Here is a 15,069-nt window from a genome sequence, read left to right on the forward strand (position 1 = left end):
AAGAAGTCCAGGGCTGGCTCATAGCCTCTGAGCTCACACCTCAGGCTCCAGGGCGCATCCATACCAGGAAGTGCCCTCCAGCCAGGATGACTAACCCTGACTCATGGGGACCAGGGAGAGGGGAGGGAAGACTGCCTCCGTTCAGCACAAGCCGCCGCTTGCTTTGCGCATCCTTTGGTGGAGGCGCTGGTCCTCTCAGTGCCCTCTGATATTTATCCTCCCTGGAACTAGTGAAGTGGGCCCCATGGTCTAGGACAGGTAGTGGGGCTGTGCATTCAGTTCAGCACCTGACCCTGGGCACAGAGGAGTTAAGAGTCCAGGTCTGTCCAGGCCCGGGGACCCCCAGCAGCACATGGGGAGAACTCCAGCCTCAGTGCAGAAGCCCGGACCCCAGGGTGCTGCGCCAGGGCCCCAAGTCCTGAGGACTCACAGTGAATACACAGGGCCCCTCCGCACCCAGCACCTGCGGGCTGTCCGCCAGCTCCCCGCGCTGCTCTCTCCCCCTGCTTCGTCTCCCCTCTTCTCCCTCTCTCCCCTGTTCTCTCCCCCACTGCAGCTTCTCCCCCGCTCCCCTGACAGGACAGCCTTCCTGGCTGCTCCCCAGCACAGGGCCCACAGACACCTCGCTTTCTTCCCACATAGATCCTTCTCTCTCGAGGCCTCTGCTCAGAACTTTCCAACCCTTACCTGTCCCTCTTGTCACAGGTCACATCACCATTTCTAGAATTGGGCTTTAAGCCCCAGGAGACTTAGGACGACCCCTCAAACACCCTACCACACTGGGGTCACCCCCCACCCCCGAGTGCATTAGACCTTTGTAGACCATGTGCTGGCCCAGGACTGCTAGCAGGGAGATGTCATATCAAATATACAACAAGGGAGTTTGTGACAGGGAGGGGACCAGGGCCCAGGCCCGAGGTGTTGGGAGTCCTTAAAGAATGTCCCAGATCCTGGGACACTGGTGGTCTGTGGCCTGGAGCCTGGCGTTCACTAGAACAGAATGTGGGCGGAGCTCCCACTGCCCGGCCTCATGAATGCTGGGAATACAAACGAAGCTGGTTTCATGTCCTATAGTGTGCGCATGTGTGCGTGTGTTTACACATGTGTATAGTGACACAGAGGACAAGAAGAATCAGAGAAGATAATTTACCTGAACGAGATTCAGGAATTCATCGACACTACCTGAAATTAGCCACCTCCAGAGAGGATTCCGAAAGCATGTTTCACAGAAAGAAATGAGGACCCATTTGCTAATAAAATTGAAGCCATTTCTGAAATGTCACCAGGACACAGATAACAAGATGGGAAAACAAGTTCCGATCATAAGAGCTTCATTTTTAAAATGGATGTAAACAACAGAACCAGATCATCCAGAGAGGGTCATGTTCTAGAAAAAGAGCCGCTGCCACACCAAAGTGTTCCAGGGAGGGCTCTGGACAGTGTGCCAGGACCTCTGGGCAAAAGTCTGAGTCATCCCGTCTCCCTCCGGCTTGCACCGCGCTCTCTCTCTCTCTCTCTCTCCCTCCCCCTTTTTCCCTCCCTCCCTCCCTCTCTCCCCATTTAACAGTTTGGCAGAAAACTCCCTTAAGATAATGCACCCCTTTGCATTGCTCCCCATCTACACCACAGGGACCCTGAGCCACACATGGGTTCCCTGTCATTCTACCCACCTGGAAAAGTCCTCACTCCCCCAAAGAGATCCTGCTGTTATTTCTATGATTCCAAACCACTAGAAGTTAAGAAGAAAGTCTGCGCAACTCATTCGCTAAAAAGTGGGACCTGACTGAGAATCTTAGCCTTTCCTTCTTTTTCACCCCCTTTTTTGGTCTGGGTGCCAGGAAGCTCCGAGCCAAACCTGACCCATGTGGGAAAGCCATGCTGACTGCTCCTAGATGTGTATATTCTGTCTCATCATCTAACCTTGATTCACCATCCTTCAGATGTGTCCTTTCTTTTATTTATTTATTTATTTATCTGTTGTCTGAGTTTTAAAAAAAATCTGAGAATAAGTTTCTGAACCTCCACTGATGTCAAAGTCTTGGCCTGGAGGTGAAGACCAGTAGCCAAGTGGCCTAACAAGACGGGGCACCTCGCGCGCCAGAACCAGGCGTCCAGGGGGGACAAAGGTTTCTGTGTGTGGCTCCACTGGCCAGGGCCTGGGAAAGCAGTGTGACTTAGCCAAAGAGGCAGAAGTCAAGCGAGGCCATGGCCTAGAAGAGGCTTCTTCCTCCCCAGCCTCTGGGACTGGGTTTGAGACCCATGGGTGGGGACTGGAATCCATCAGACCCTCTTCCCAGGAGAATCGAGCCTCAGTATCCCCAGAGCAGAGCCTCCCCCCCCACCCATGGTCGGCAGGACTGGGGCCATTGAGAGCCCGGCGTCCTCAAGCTGTTAACAATGTTGAATACCGGACCCTAACTGAACCCTCTCAACAGCTCCCACAGCGAGACAAATCGTCTTCGTGTTCCTAGTGACCAAGTACATTGTCTCCAGAATAATCCCATCTCCCTCGCTAAGAGCAATACTTTTTCAGTCTGTGCCCTGCCCTCTTGCTGGGCTTCAACTCAAGTATTTTAATGGCATGAGGAAAAGGACGATGGGTAAGTAGTTGGGGTTGCACATTAGCTCAAAGTTGGCCCCTGTTTGGAAGCTAGGGAAAATACCAAGATGAGGGACAGCGTCAAAGCCTGAAGGTGACGGACTCCGGCCCTCTGTCCAACAGTCCTCCAGAGATGAATCCTGCCCCTGCCCCTGCCCCCAGACCCTGGGACCACACCTGGGGACACTGACAGAGGGCCCAGGGAAGCCTCCTGAGCCCTGGAGTAATTGTGCCTGTGACACAGGTGTGGCGTGGCCGGAGCTGCAGAAGTCAGGGGAATTTGGGAGGTGGCAAAGGACAATCAAGGTTCCTGCCAGGTCCTGCCAGGTCCTGTCCGAAGGGAGCCTGGCAGTGGGTAGAGCAGGCTGTGCTGCCCTCTGCTGTCAGAGAGCTCTCTCAGGCCAGAGTTAAAAGAAGATAGGGCCAGTCCAACGATTGAAATACATGTATCCCAGAAGAAAAAGAGACATGGCTCCGTGCTACGGTGTTGGCTGAGATCTCTGCATATTATTCCCTGAGCAGCTGAGCCACGGTCAGAGCTCATGAGCTTAGCTGGGGCATATCCCACAAGAACTACAGCTCTGTGTAAATAACATTGTTTTTTAACCGTTTGCAAACCAGACACAGCCTTGATGGTCTGACAACTCTATTATTGTTTTTATTTAACTGTGACATTTTCATTCCCAACAATACTAATTCATTGGAGGAAACTGACTAGATTTATTTACATATATATGCACACACGCACACACACGCACACGTGCTCACACACGTGCATACACAGGCCCATGTGATTTCTAACCTTGCTTCTTATTAATATTTTCTGAACATAGATATTTACCTTCATAGCTGTAACAGTAATTGAAAACTGTATATTTTTATCATACTTTACATAACCCACTGCCCTATTTGCACTCAGCTTGCAGCTATCATTTTCTACATTACACATAATTTGATGAGAAAGGACAAATCCTCCAAATTACAAAAACGTCAATTTGATAAGAAGCTATCTTATCTTCTTATGTTCTATAAAAGGATGTTCTATAAAAGGATGGGTGATTCTAGAGCCCAAAGCCTGGGCTGGGGGCGCCAGAGACACCTCTGGGCAGAGGTGGATAGAGCCTGGCTTCTCTCCTGTCCCGGGAGAGTGAAGGCCACCCAACTGCTGTGGTAAAACCGCCCAGTGTCCTTTTCAGCACCGCGGGACCTGCTGGGGCTCAGTCCATCCACGCAGTTGTTCTCAGGCTTTGCAGTCATCAGGACAGCTGGAAGCTGGTTTAAAATACATATTCCCTGGCAGGACTCCCAGAAGCTGGATCATGGGGATCTCAGGCATTTCTCCACTAATTCTGCTAACAGCAGAGATCAGAACTCCGGCCTTGCCCACAGTAGGCACTTTTTGCTCTTTTACAATAAATTGTTGATGCTCCGAGATGAGCGGGAGGATGACAGAGCGTGTATGCTGCCAGCACTCAACCCGTCTGTGCACCCCCACCTTCTGTCTGGGGTGGCCCTACAGCGAATAGCGTGTTTGTGTTGCTATCACAGGCTTCTCTGGGTTGACAGAAGGAGACTTTCTTAGACTCTGTACCCCCTTGTATCCACTTGACAAACCTTTATTGCGCATGTCCGGCGCTGTACCATCCCTACAGTGAACTGCTGTTGGATGGGCCCGTGTATGAAACTCTTTTTTGGGGGTAACTGCACCCCCAGCAGTGCCTCCTGAGACCACGCCCTGAGGCGTCCGTCTGCGTGTCTGCAGTAGGTAACTGGCATGGGGTTAAGCTCCATACAGAGCTTATATTCGTATATTTGTCAATTACCCCGACACTACATGTTTCCTGTCTGCACCTGCCAGCAGGACAGCGCAGGAACTCGGCTTCCTTAGGTAAGAACTTGGATCTTATCTCCCCAACCAGCCTTTCCTGCCCTCCTCAACCCCATCCCACGTTCGGTGCCCAGGGTGTCACTAGACTCCCCTCTAAGGTCACGTTTCTTCACGTGTCCCCGTGCGGGCGGGGCCAGGGCGTGCCAGGGCCTCTCTGGGGACAGGAGACTGGGCTTCGACGTCGCCAACAGCGACGACGCCCACGTTTGCCCATTAACTCCAGCAGCCACTTCGCGTCCTTCCTCTGGGCCTCAGGCCTAAGGGGAAACCTGGGGCGGCGGGAGGAACTGCTGGGGCGCCCGCAGCTCCGAGTGTCACCCGGGGAGGTGGAAGCTGGGCGCGCGCCACTGCTGGGGTTCGGTCCCCCAACCGCCGCGGGCCTGGCGTGCCCACCTGCAGCGCTCTCCTGGAATACGGTGCTCCTCATCCACCTGCAGCGATTCACCCCCCTCCCGGTGATGTTCGCCCCCACGTACGGTGCTCCGCCCACCTGCGGTGTTTCCTTGCCCCGGCGATGCTCCCCCCTCGTAATGGCCCTCCCTTGCTGCCTTTCCGGAGTGTGATGCTCCGGCACCTGCGATGCCCGCCACCAGCCGCGCGCCCCCGTACGTGACGCTCCCCAGCCCGCGGCGCCCCGCCCTCAGCCCACGTCCCGCGCGCCCGCCCCTGGCCGCGGATTGGCGCGCCCAGAGCGGGCGGGGCGAGCGGTTCTGAGCCGCGGAGGAGCGGGTGGGGCGCACTGGCTGCCTCGCACCCTGTTCACTGCTGTCTTCGGCCTGCTAGCCATGGATCAAGACGGTATCCCCTCGACCCCCAGGGGTTCCCTGCGACAGTTTCTGGAACAACTCTCCGGGGCCGGCAAAGCCATCGGCGTGCTGACCAGCGGCGGGGATGCACAAGGTGCGCACTCCCTCCCCGGGCTGGGGCGGAGGGGTAACCGACGGGAAGGAATGGGGGAACCAGGGAGAAGGAATGGGGTGGAAGAGAAGGGTGTGGGAGCAGCCGGGCGCCCAGGAACCGCAGAGGTACCTTCAGGGGGAGGATCGGGCCGTACAACCCCCCAGTCTCTGCGGGGCGGGGGAGAGGAGTATGGCAGCAGGATTCTTTATCCGGAAGACCAGTTTTCCACCTCCACGTTTGTTTTTAAAATTGAGACTTGCGATGGGGTCGCCTGGACCGCCCTTACGCAAGTCTTGGGAAGGGGCCGGACGCCCCTCAGAAGCTGGGTGACAGCGCGGCCACCTCCGATGCCACGCCCCTTCTCCCGCCCAACGTGGTAGGAGAAACGGCCGGGTCCCTGTAGCGCGTCCGGAGGACTCGTGCCCGCCCCCCCACCCCCGAGCAGCGCTGGGGAGGTTCCTGCTGCTGACTGCGGGGCACTACTTGGGGCGCGGGGGTCCCCGGCCGCTGTTGCCTGGCGCCCGGCACCGCCTTGTCTTTCCGCAGGGAAATTTTTAAAAAAGGTTTTCCGCCGTTCTAATTTCCTGTTCCCTTACGGCTCTTGACCAAACCGAAAACTAAAATGGGTCATTAGGCCTCCCCGCCAGCCTCTCTGGAAGGGAAGGACCAGGAAGCGGGGACCCAGGACGTCACCAGCACTGGTCGCGGACTCCAGGCTCCCCACCCCAAACATGGAGGCGGATTTCCGGGGGAGATGGGGATCCGAACCCAGTCAGCGGACGCACCAAGAGAATGTTTCAATTTAAAGGAGTGAGGGGTGACACGGCCACGCCCAGCAGTCGCGCTGGGTGCACGTGGGGTCGCAGGGGTTCCCAGGTGTTGGTTTTCCGATCCAGGCAAATCCCTGGGTGGCGCGAGCCAACTGCTAGAAGGTGGATTGGATCTGCGCTTCCCAGGCGAATGCGTCCTTGGAGCCTGAAGGATCACACAGGCTGGAGACGCGTCCCGGAGCTGGCATTTAGTTTTTATTTTCCCCTGTGCCCCCCAGATGAGTTCAAAGGCCCTGATGCCTCATTTTCACCTGTTTCCAGGCCACACACGGTGGAGGGATGCTCGGGTGATGGGCCCGGCGCCCTCGCCCGCTTCCACCTTGCCGGTGACCTTCCCTTCGCCCTTGAGCGGGGAGGGGCTGGCGCGGGCGCGGCAAGTTGGGGTGCTGTGACCGCCTGTGGCGCGCGCCTACGTGATTCCCGGTCCGTCGCTGCCTGCGTGCCTTCAGCCCTGGGCACCTGGCTTGCGGCGTGCCGGTAGCGTGGGTCCCCGGAGCGATGGTCCCCGGCGAGACACCCCGCCCCCACCGCCCTACTCCTCCCGCGACCTATTGAAGGCAGCTATCGCAGCGCCAGTCACCGCCCTGGCCCCACAGGCCCGCCTTTGCGCCCGAGGGAAGCAGGGCTATTCTGATTTGGTATTTCTAACAAAGTGACCCCAGGTATAAACATTCCAGAGGAAGAAAATGTGACATAGCAGAGGTCGGGGTTGGGGAAATGGCGGAATGAAATAGATGACATTGCCCACTTTACTTAAATAAACACCAGAAGGCATGCTTGGTAGGGTCCGGTGGGGTTGCAGTGGGGCTACAGTGGCTCCCCCTGTCAGAAGCTTTAAAAGCACGTGCATACAAATGAGGAAGCATGTTAAGTGAATCGCATCCTGCGCCTCCAAAGAGAATAAATCTTTGGCACAGGAAGAGGAACTGGTCTTAGGTTTCCATACTTCAAGGTCAGAGTTTCAAGGTTATTTTACAATTAAAGTGCTATGCCTGTAGAAAAAAAAAGGGAAAAAAGAAAAAAAAATATATATATATATATATATGTATATATATTTATTTATTTGTCATTCTTTTGAATTCTATCCCAAAGTTTGCCCAGCTACCTGTACTTGGTGTACAGGCACTCAGGTGATGTTGCAACAGACAGGAGCCGTATGTTCACTAGTACTTATCCTGGCTGTGCCACCTGTGAGCAGTTGTAAAAGAGTTCACTAAGTCCACAGCTGGTCTCCTCAGTGGAGAAGGGTACTTTGAGAATCAAAAATCTAAGAGAAGGTTGCTGGGTCGGTGTCCTGTCAGGTTAATGGGACATGGCAGTTCTCGCCTCAGGGTAACATCACGTTTGATGGCCTTGCTCTCCACTGGCATATCTGGGCTGTCCTACATTTCTGACAACCCACCACGCCGGTTGTCTGGGCATTTCCCTCAGGCAGAGCTGAGGCTGTTGGCCGTGTTTTCTTGGTCTTCGTGCAAAGCGCCAGACCTCCTGTTTAGATGTGATGTCTGAGCATTTGGATGCACTTGTCACCCTGAGACGTACTCAGAGGTCTGGCCTTGGCAGACACGGACCCTTGGAGTAGTTGTTCCCAGAGACGTTGTCTGTTCCCAGCACGCTTGTGTCGCTTTTTCTGGATTCGGATGTGTCAGTGTTCGGTTTCCCCTAGAAGAATTTGCTCCTGGCTATAGACCAGGGTGAGCATGCCATGTCTTCATTTCTGGGTAGTTTTCTAATCAGATGTGCGATTATGGTAAAGAGTCATGTCGAGGTGACCGTAGCTGCTGTGTCTCGGCACATTTTATGTGCGAGGAGTTTCACAGGTCTTATATCCAGGTCTAATTACATGGCTCCAAGACATGTGTGTCTTCATTTTAGAGGTGGGGACAAAGACCCACAGTGAGATAAGTGACTTAGGTAAGGTCACGCAGCGCATAGTGGCGGTATTTAAGCCAAGTTTTACATTATCTCAATTCAGGTTCTTTCCAGTCGGCCATGCTCTTAAGGGGCCCCTCGCAAGCGAGGTCGTAAAGTCTAGTTACAGCTCCAAGCTGCGCAAAGCCTGACTTGCTCAGAATTTATACAGATGACTTACAGGCAACTTTGTTCGTGGAACAGAAAATGCCTTTTTACAGTGCTAGCAGTCACTTTACAATACAGTGGTAGTGGCTAAAGTCATGTAACACTTGATTCCAGAATGATGAAATGCTTTTTTTCCCCAATGAAATGTATGTTGTGTATTTATTTATTATTTTTTAAATTCCCCATCTATATTCCTGACTCCTCTAGCCACGCCCGTTAAGGAAGAGTATTTCTAAGGCTAATTGTCTCATTCTTTGGGTTTCTTCTGTTATCACAAGGAATCTTCAAATTTAAACTGATTTTCACTTTTACCTAAAATAGGTTCCACATTGCCAAACAGACAGACTTAGCCATGACTAAGGGCCCACACTCAGCCAGATTGTGTCGGCACCAAGAGTGACTCACTGTCTTAGACAGTGACTGGGCTTCAGGAGGCCTGGTACAGCTGCCGGTGTAGAGCAGTGGACGGCCATCAGGGCACAGAGAATGGCAGCTGAGCCCTGTTCTGCCCAGGACAAAGTTAACCTGAATACAAGCTTTCCAGGGAGTTCATTGAATCGAGTCTGTGTAAGTCTTTCCATTGATAGGAAGAGTGACTAACATTTAGGGACCAGTGTGATGGGGGAGTTTCAGGTATTAACTCATCCTCATGTGACACATGAGCATGGCAGCTTTGAGAAGAACCTCACACGCCTGGTGCATCTCAGAACTTGGAGCTGAGTTCTGTTAAGTAGTATAGCTGCAGTGGGAATGGGGGACTGGGACACAAGTGTCGTTCCCCAGGGCAGCTCTGGCACCCAGCAGAGCACGTGGCTCTTGCAGGCACTCAAATGTTTGGTGACTATCTCCATCCAGGCATCTCGCCAAGGAGTGCTTCCTTCTACTGGGAGTTCTAGCTGTCTTCTTTTCTCATCAAGTCGTGTGGATGCATGAAACCTCCGCTGAGCTAAAACAAAGCACTCTTACCTGCAGAGCAATTTCTGGGCACCATCAACCTCTGGAGGTTAGAAGCCCTAGTCAGCAATGGGAGGTCCTGTGGGTGGCGCCCAGGTGCCAAGGGGGTCCTTCACTGAACCTGTTTTTCTTGAACTCCACCTTGGGGCCCTGCTTGGGTGGGCTCCTTCTGCACCCGCCCAAAGTTCTGCTGGCTTTAGAGCCCGGTTAGATGCAAAGGGCAACTGGGAACAGTGACCACCTCGCCTCACACAGCTCTGGGCTCCTTACCATCCTGTAATTCTGCACAAACACGTTCTGTCATGGGATCTTCTGTGTTTACAATGTAATAATTTAGCAAAAGTTGTTGGCTGTAGGAGGCAGTGTGTTAGAATTACAGTGTTAACCCCATGTGTGCCACGGGAAGTCTGTGCAATTGCGTAGCTGTCTAAAAATGCAGACAACATTGTGTGACCTACTCAGATGGCCCTTAGAAGCTAGACATCCTGTCATCTTTCAAAGAAAGAATGTTTTCCCCATTGGTGACAGAAAACTAGAAGCTTTAATATAGACCTGAAACCTCTTTTCAGGGAAAAATGGGGCCATTTGAAAAAGCCGTCCCCATCTGGTGGGCTGTCAGAAGCAATTACAACTAGAACCGTGAGGAAAGGGCAGCGGCAGACGCTGGAACACACAATTGTCTATCCATTACGACTGTGCTTGTGCTGGAAAGCTATCTCCGGATGAAAAGCAGATGGCCTTATGTTAAGAAAGTGGTTGAGTCATGTTTCCTGTTACTCTTTTTAATGGGCTTCCTAGGCTACTGTGTTTTCCCAAGTGTCCGCGAGCAGCCCTCAGCCCACCGTCTTCCCCACCGTACACTTAGCTCAGTGGAGATGACAGTCACGGCCTGTCAGGAGGGACGAGGAGCACCCCCCAGAGACCGGCGGCCTGGGCCCCAGCCTTACTCAGGGCCCTCGCTACCTGGGGTGGGATGGGGCCTGGGAGTTTTCGTTTGCAAAGTGAAGGAAGTGGAATCACCTAATTCCTGTCGCCCTCCTTCCCTCCTCCTCCCTCTCTCCTTCTCCTCAGCGAAAGGCTTCAGGCCGCAGGAGGACAGGGAGGAACGGTACAGGACACTGCTGGGGACCCTGCAGGCCCTGCTGCGAGGGCTCACAGCTTCCCGTCCATCCTTGATGCCCTGAGCCCCCTACGGGCCTCGTGGAGATGCAGACCGGTCTTGAAGGTCCAGGGCAGGCCTGGGAATCCACCAGAGCTGCTGGCCCCTCTGGTTGGCTGCGGACCACGCTTGAGGCCTGCATCCCCTGGGCATTTTGAAACCCAGGCAGTTCCGACCCTCCCCGCGGTTTCCTGTGATGGTTCTCTGACCCTGACAAAGATTTTGACTGAATTGTGACTTAGGATCCTTTCTACAATACGGTAGAAATAAGTGACCTGGTCAGAAGTTTCTTTGCTCCGAAGAGGGTGGAAAAAGGGTGCGGCAGGGTGACGCTTGCAGCCGTTCCTCCTCGTCTTTTCAGCTCTGCTTCAGCATGACAGGTTTCGTTTCCCTGGGCATGTGACTGTTCCACAAACTGACGGTGACCTCCTAGGTGAAGGTACACCATGGGGCCGCCTCTCAGGGAGTGACCTGGGGGCAGATGAACAGGAGAAGGAAGTGGGCTGGGAACAGCCCTGTGCCACGCAGGACCCTCCAGCTGCTCCTGGGGTGGGGTGGGGGGGGCACTGATGGGAAGCAGCTTGGGCCGGCAGAAGGGGTGTCTGCAGGGGCTGCGAGGAAGCGGTCAGGGCCAGGTGGGCAAGGCTCCTGCGTGCGGCAGGCACTGAGGACTTTGCACCACCTGTGTGATACTGGCCAGGAACCACCTGGAGGCGCTCACGGGCTGCGCCTGATAGGGGCGGTTTTGTGGAGGGAGGGGGAGGAGACCAGCGGCCAAGTTCAGGGTCTTGTGAGGAGCAGGATTGGGCTATAGGGGGAGGTGCTGGGGTGGAGTGGGCACCTGGCAGGACCCACGGGTGTGGGATGGATTGTGTAAGTAGAGGGTCTGACCTCTGAGAGGAGCTGGTCTGTGCAGCAGGAAGGAAGGCAGAGTGTGGAGCCAGCAGGGTGGAGGCAGGTACGTTGGTCAAAGGGCATTCTTTACAGCCGTGCTTATCCCAGTGACCTAGAGGAGACAGGCCACATTTGGCACCTGGGATGGAATATTCACCACCTTTCAGGAGCTTTGCGCTGGTGGGCGTGGCGAGATTTAGGAGGCACTGTATGGTGTAATGAGGCCTGTGCACAGAGACCCCATTCTACATGTGACTTTAAACTGGTCGCCACGATAACAAAAGAAAAGTAGAAGAAACAGGTGGAATTAACTTTAAACGTATATCTCATTCAACCCAGTATTTCAACCCATCTTCAATATAAAGAGTAGTAAGATAGTCCACTTTTTTGATACTGAGCCTTTGAAATGCACTGTCTCTGACTCGGCACCTCGTCATGGCCAGCGGCTGTCCCCATGACAGTGGGGCTCTGGTACAATGCTGCTCCTGTTTAGTGGGTCCCTACCCAGTGTTTATGTTGAGGTTGGAATGACACGCAGCGGGCTGCTGGCCCTGCTCTCACGTCTGCTGTGGAGACGGGGACCCAGCACGTGGCAAGCACGCTCCCGCTGTGGCCTTGGTCGGCCTGTAGTGCTCTTTTCCAGATGTCCTCTTGGCTGGCCTCTGTCACCTTCTTCCTTTGTCCCTCAGTGAACGCTTCTCCAGGAGGCCGACGCTGGCTTCTGAAGGACAGTTGCAGCCCCTCGCCACGGCACCACACTCCTGCCCCTCTCCCCCGCTCTGCGTTTTGTTCTTCCCCCAGCACCTTCCACCCCTGGGTGTCACGTGCTTGTCATGTTAATGGTAACCACTGGGATAAGCCCAGCAGGCACTGCACTGTCTCCTGGTTTCTCGGTGACGCAGCCAGCAGTGCTTACTCAGTCTGTGCATCTGGGGTGGATGGACGGATGGCTGATGGACAGATGGATGGCCTGTGGATGGATGATGGATGGATGGGAGAGGGAGGCGTGAGGGAGGGATGATGAGTGGATGAATGACAACCCTTGGCTGATTTATCTCAAGCTTTCCACTGACTGAGCACAAGACCTGGTGACTGGGACCTTGCTCGAGGCGGGATGCTCCCACTTGGCAACTGATTCACGGCGCCAGCGTCCTGACACACTTCTCCTTAGGGTGCTTTTTCCTGCCCCTTCCTAAGTTGTTAAAAGGGGAAGCTTTACGGAGAACTTGAGTAGCAAGAGCAAGATAGGGTGCATTTTAGGTTTATTTTCTGTCATGTTCCACATCTTTGCTTTGGCACAAAGATGGAAACTCCGAAAACTCAGTGAGAGACCAGTAAGAGGACTGGGCAACCTGACTATTTTTCAAAAAGGAGTTTAAATGTTGAAATCTGTAAGGCAATGGTTATAAGTACTGAGACATGTGCGGGAACATGGCTCGAGGCTGCCCTAGAGGGCTCAGTAGGGAGGTTTGTCACACTCTTCAGCTCACACAGGACAGGAAAGAATGAACCCTGATTATTTTATTACAATCACTGTATTTCTTGTCTCTTACAAATTACTCAAAGTTTAAGTTTTATCAGAACAGAATCTCAGGAGGCATTTGGAAACCATCCACCTCACTCCCTGACCTCAAGGAAGAGAGTATCTTAGTGACTGGCTTACCTGCATGATGGTCCAACCAGAAGCCTTTAATATGTAACATCAAGGAAACAATTTAAAAATCTATTCTTTCTCTCATATCTAGAGTAATGATCACACACTTCTCACTTAGCTCCTCCCTAGTTTTTTCAAGGTTTTTTTTGGTTCCCATTACAAGACGGTACATCCCCTGAGGACTGAGGTTTGAATTTTTGCAAATGATAAAGATTATTTTCAAAATATTAAGATTTGTGCTTAGGAGCAGGGTTACATTTTCCCACGGAACTAAGAATGAAAGTTGTTTTAGTTCCCAGGTTTGGCTGCCAAGATCAAAACAAAGGCAAAACGAATGGACTCGTCTGTGCCTGAGCGGTTACTAAAAACAGCAGTTTGAGTGCAGAGTGCAAGACCCCCAAACAGCCTGTATTCTGTATGGACGGCAGGTGAGCCCCAGGACAGTGCTAGGCGAAAAACTAAAACCGGCCCTGCCCACCCAGGAGACTGTCAGACCCCAATACCAGGGACCCTTGTCTTGGTCCCGGCCATGTGTGTAAGAGGCCATTGGTGAAAATTGGCTTATTCTGTGTTCCTTGGTGTTTGCCCTCCAGCATCCCAGGCAGCAGTTTGGGTCCTCACTGTGCACCAAGTTGAAAAGGAGAACTGGCTAAGGGAACAGGCCCCACCCCACATAACCAAACAGGAATAGGCACCCAGCAGGCCTTTTTTTTAAATTAAAGCCCCTTTAGTGATTCTAAGGTGCAGCCCTTGTGCTAGAGGGAATTAGGACATGTTTCAAGGTAAAATACATAAAACCCAGGACAGCTTACACTGCAGCTTCTCCGTTTATCAATTTTGTTCCCTTGGCTCTCAGTTTATCCACTCAGCGCCCAGCTGCCCGGTGTTCCCAGGTGCTGGGGCACTGACCCGGGTTATGAGTGCTGTGAGCATGGCTCCCTCAGACCAAGCAGGAGGCTGCTAACTCCCAGCGGGGGGAAAGGCCAGCTGGCTTCACCAAGTTTCATAAACTGGCAAGCGGATAAAGGCTGTGCGGTTAGGCCTGGTTCTTAGAACGTGGCTCACCCCTGGGAGCTGGGCGGACAGGTGGTGCTCGGGGTCCTCCCCCGCCTGGGAAACCTGGGGGCCCTGGAGCCCTTACCTGCAGCCGCTGCAAGCTGAGGGGTGACAGGCCATTTCCCAGGTGAGTACCTGTGTTCGCCCCGGGTTCATCCCGGGAGGCAGGGTTGAATTGAAGTGGAGGGGCTGGTGTGAAGATGTGTGCAGACCTCCTGGGGCAGGCTTTTATTCCACGGGGGTCTCCTGCTCACCTCTGCATCGTGTCCCCCTTGTCACAGTGTCACTCCTGCCATTTCTTACCCCCTTCTAAAATCCCCCAGTTTGTCTCCTTTTATCGTGCCTTATGAAGGGCCCCTGGGAATGGGAGCTTCAGGAAGACGGGAAGTGGGATGTTAGCTGTGTGACTCTCCCGTGAGAAAGCATTGGTGTAGTTCAGCATTTGGTGGCTAACTTGCCAGTTTCAGTGGTGTTGCATAAAGTCCTGGACTCGTGGAGTCTATTGGAGGGACCATGAGGACCTTGTTTACCAGTTAAGTGAAGGTCTGAGGGACTAGGAGGCTCCATGCACACCTGGCCCTGCAGGCAGGAGATGTGGGCATCAGCAGGTGGGTGCGATAAATCCACCCAGGTGTGAGCATGAGGGGCGGGCCAGCTCTGTCCTTCCCAGAACAAGGAGTGGAGCAGGGGAGGGCCAGGAAACCTCCCCAGGGAGCACAGATGGGGCCAGGAGGCCCTGATGCTGGGACCTGGGGCAGTCCTGGGGTGCTGTGGGTCGTGCAGTGTAGACAGAGCATGAGGTTCAAGGACAAGCCTGGATCCAGGTGGGCCCAGCAGGTCGGAAGAGCCTGTGGGGGGAGGGTCTCCCCCCCCAACCAGGAGTCTGGTTTTTACATGCCCAGGCCCTGGGGACTCCAGGGAGGGACATGGGCATGTTGGTGTTTTAGAAAATACACATCAAAGATGACACAGAAACATCTAAAAGAAAGTGAAAGTACAGACTGTACAGTGATAGCACAATGGTGTCATGGCAAGTTTTCTGTGGGACTTGTGTGC

General features: G+C 53.7%; 1 protein-coding gene across 2 annotated transcripts in view; it reads left to right on the forward strand.

Annotated features, from left to right (window-relative positions):
* Nucleotides 1-5,185: 5,185 nt before the first annotated feature.
* The window catches only part of PFKP (phosphofructokinase, platelet), a 66,429-nt gene continuing 56,545 nt past the window's right edge, over nucleotides 5,186-15,069 (forward strand). Inside the window, exon 1 of one of the 2 annotated variants that reach the window (XM_033102151.1) lies at nucleotides 5,186-5,387. In XM_033102151.1, the coding sequence (XP_032958042.1) occupies nucleotides 5,273-5,387 (115 nt within the window). In that variant the 5' untranslated portion in view covers nucleotides 5,186-5,272. The remainder of the gene's footprint in view (nucleotides 5,388-15,069) is intronic. The other variant, XM_033102152.1, reaches the window with a different exon arrangement.

This window comes from Rhinolophus ferrumequinum, unplaced genomic scaffold (assembly GCF_004115265.2).
Source record: "Rhinolophus ferrumequinum isolate MPI-CBG mRhiFer1 unplaced genomic scaffold, mRhiFer1_v1.p scaffold_109_arrow_ctg1, whole genome shotgun sequence".
In the NCBI taxonomy this organism is placed as follows: Eukaryota; Metazoa; Chordata; class Mammalia; order Chiroptera; family Rhinolophidae; genus Rhinolophus; species Rhinolophus ferrumequinum.